This window comes from Charadrius vociferus, unplaced genomic scaffold (assembly GCF_000708025.1).
Source record: "Charadrius vociferus isolate BGI_N301 unplaced genomic scaffold, ASM70802v2 scaffold2, whole genome shotgun sequence".
Taxonomy (NCBI): Eukaryota; Metazoa; Chordata; class Aves; order Charadriiformes; family Charadriidae; genus Charadrius; species Charadrius vociferus.
Window position 1 is genome coordinate 2,271,870 of NW_009647595.1, and position 521 is coordinate 2,272,390.

Below are 521 nucleotides of genomic sequence, written 5' to 3' on the forward strand. Positions count from 1 at the left end.
CAGTTTGTGTACGCAGACAACAGCCCACTGCAGAACTACAGTAACTGGAAGGAAGGAGAGCCTCACGACCCAGCTGGCCGTGAGGACTGTGTGGAAATGCTCAGCACGGGAGAGTGGAATGACTCCGAGTGCCAAGTCACCATCTACTTTGTCTGTGAATTCCTCAAGAAGAGGAAATAAAAGTGCCGCAGAACACGCCTGGCACCTGCTGTACATACAACAACCCCTCCTCGTTCATCCACTGTAGGGAGAGCAGACAACCAAGTATAGGGCACAATCCAGCCTACACCTCACTGGGTTAAGCAAGAGTAACTACTGTTAAGATGGCAGTCACCATAAAGTCAGCACAGTCTGCAGGGAGCATCCAGCCAGTTGCGAATTTTTATTTAATTCCTATGTGTAATTTCAGGTGGGCTTGTCTGTGTGTAATTTAGCGGCAAATTCAGAGCACGCAGAGGTGAATATGATTTAATTCATACCAGAAATGGTAAACTCACTGGTATATTACTTACTGACGTGCT

General features: G+C 47.2%; 1 protein-coding gene across 1 annotated transcript in view; it reads left to right on the top strand.

The window, feature by feature from the left end:
* The window catches only part of COLEC10 (collectin sub-family member 10 (C-type lectin)), an 18,461-nt gene extending 18,281 nt beyond the window's left edge, over nucleotides 1–180 (top strand). Inside the window, exon 7 of the mRNA XM_009881030.1 lies at nucleotides 4–180. Coding sequence (XP_009879332.1) covers nucleotides 4–180 — 177 coding nt within the window. The remainder of the gene's footprint in view (nucleotides 1–3) is intronic.
* The last annotated feature ends 341 nt before the right edge of the window (nucleotides 181–521 follow it).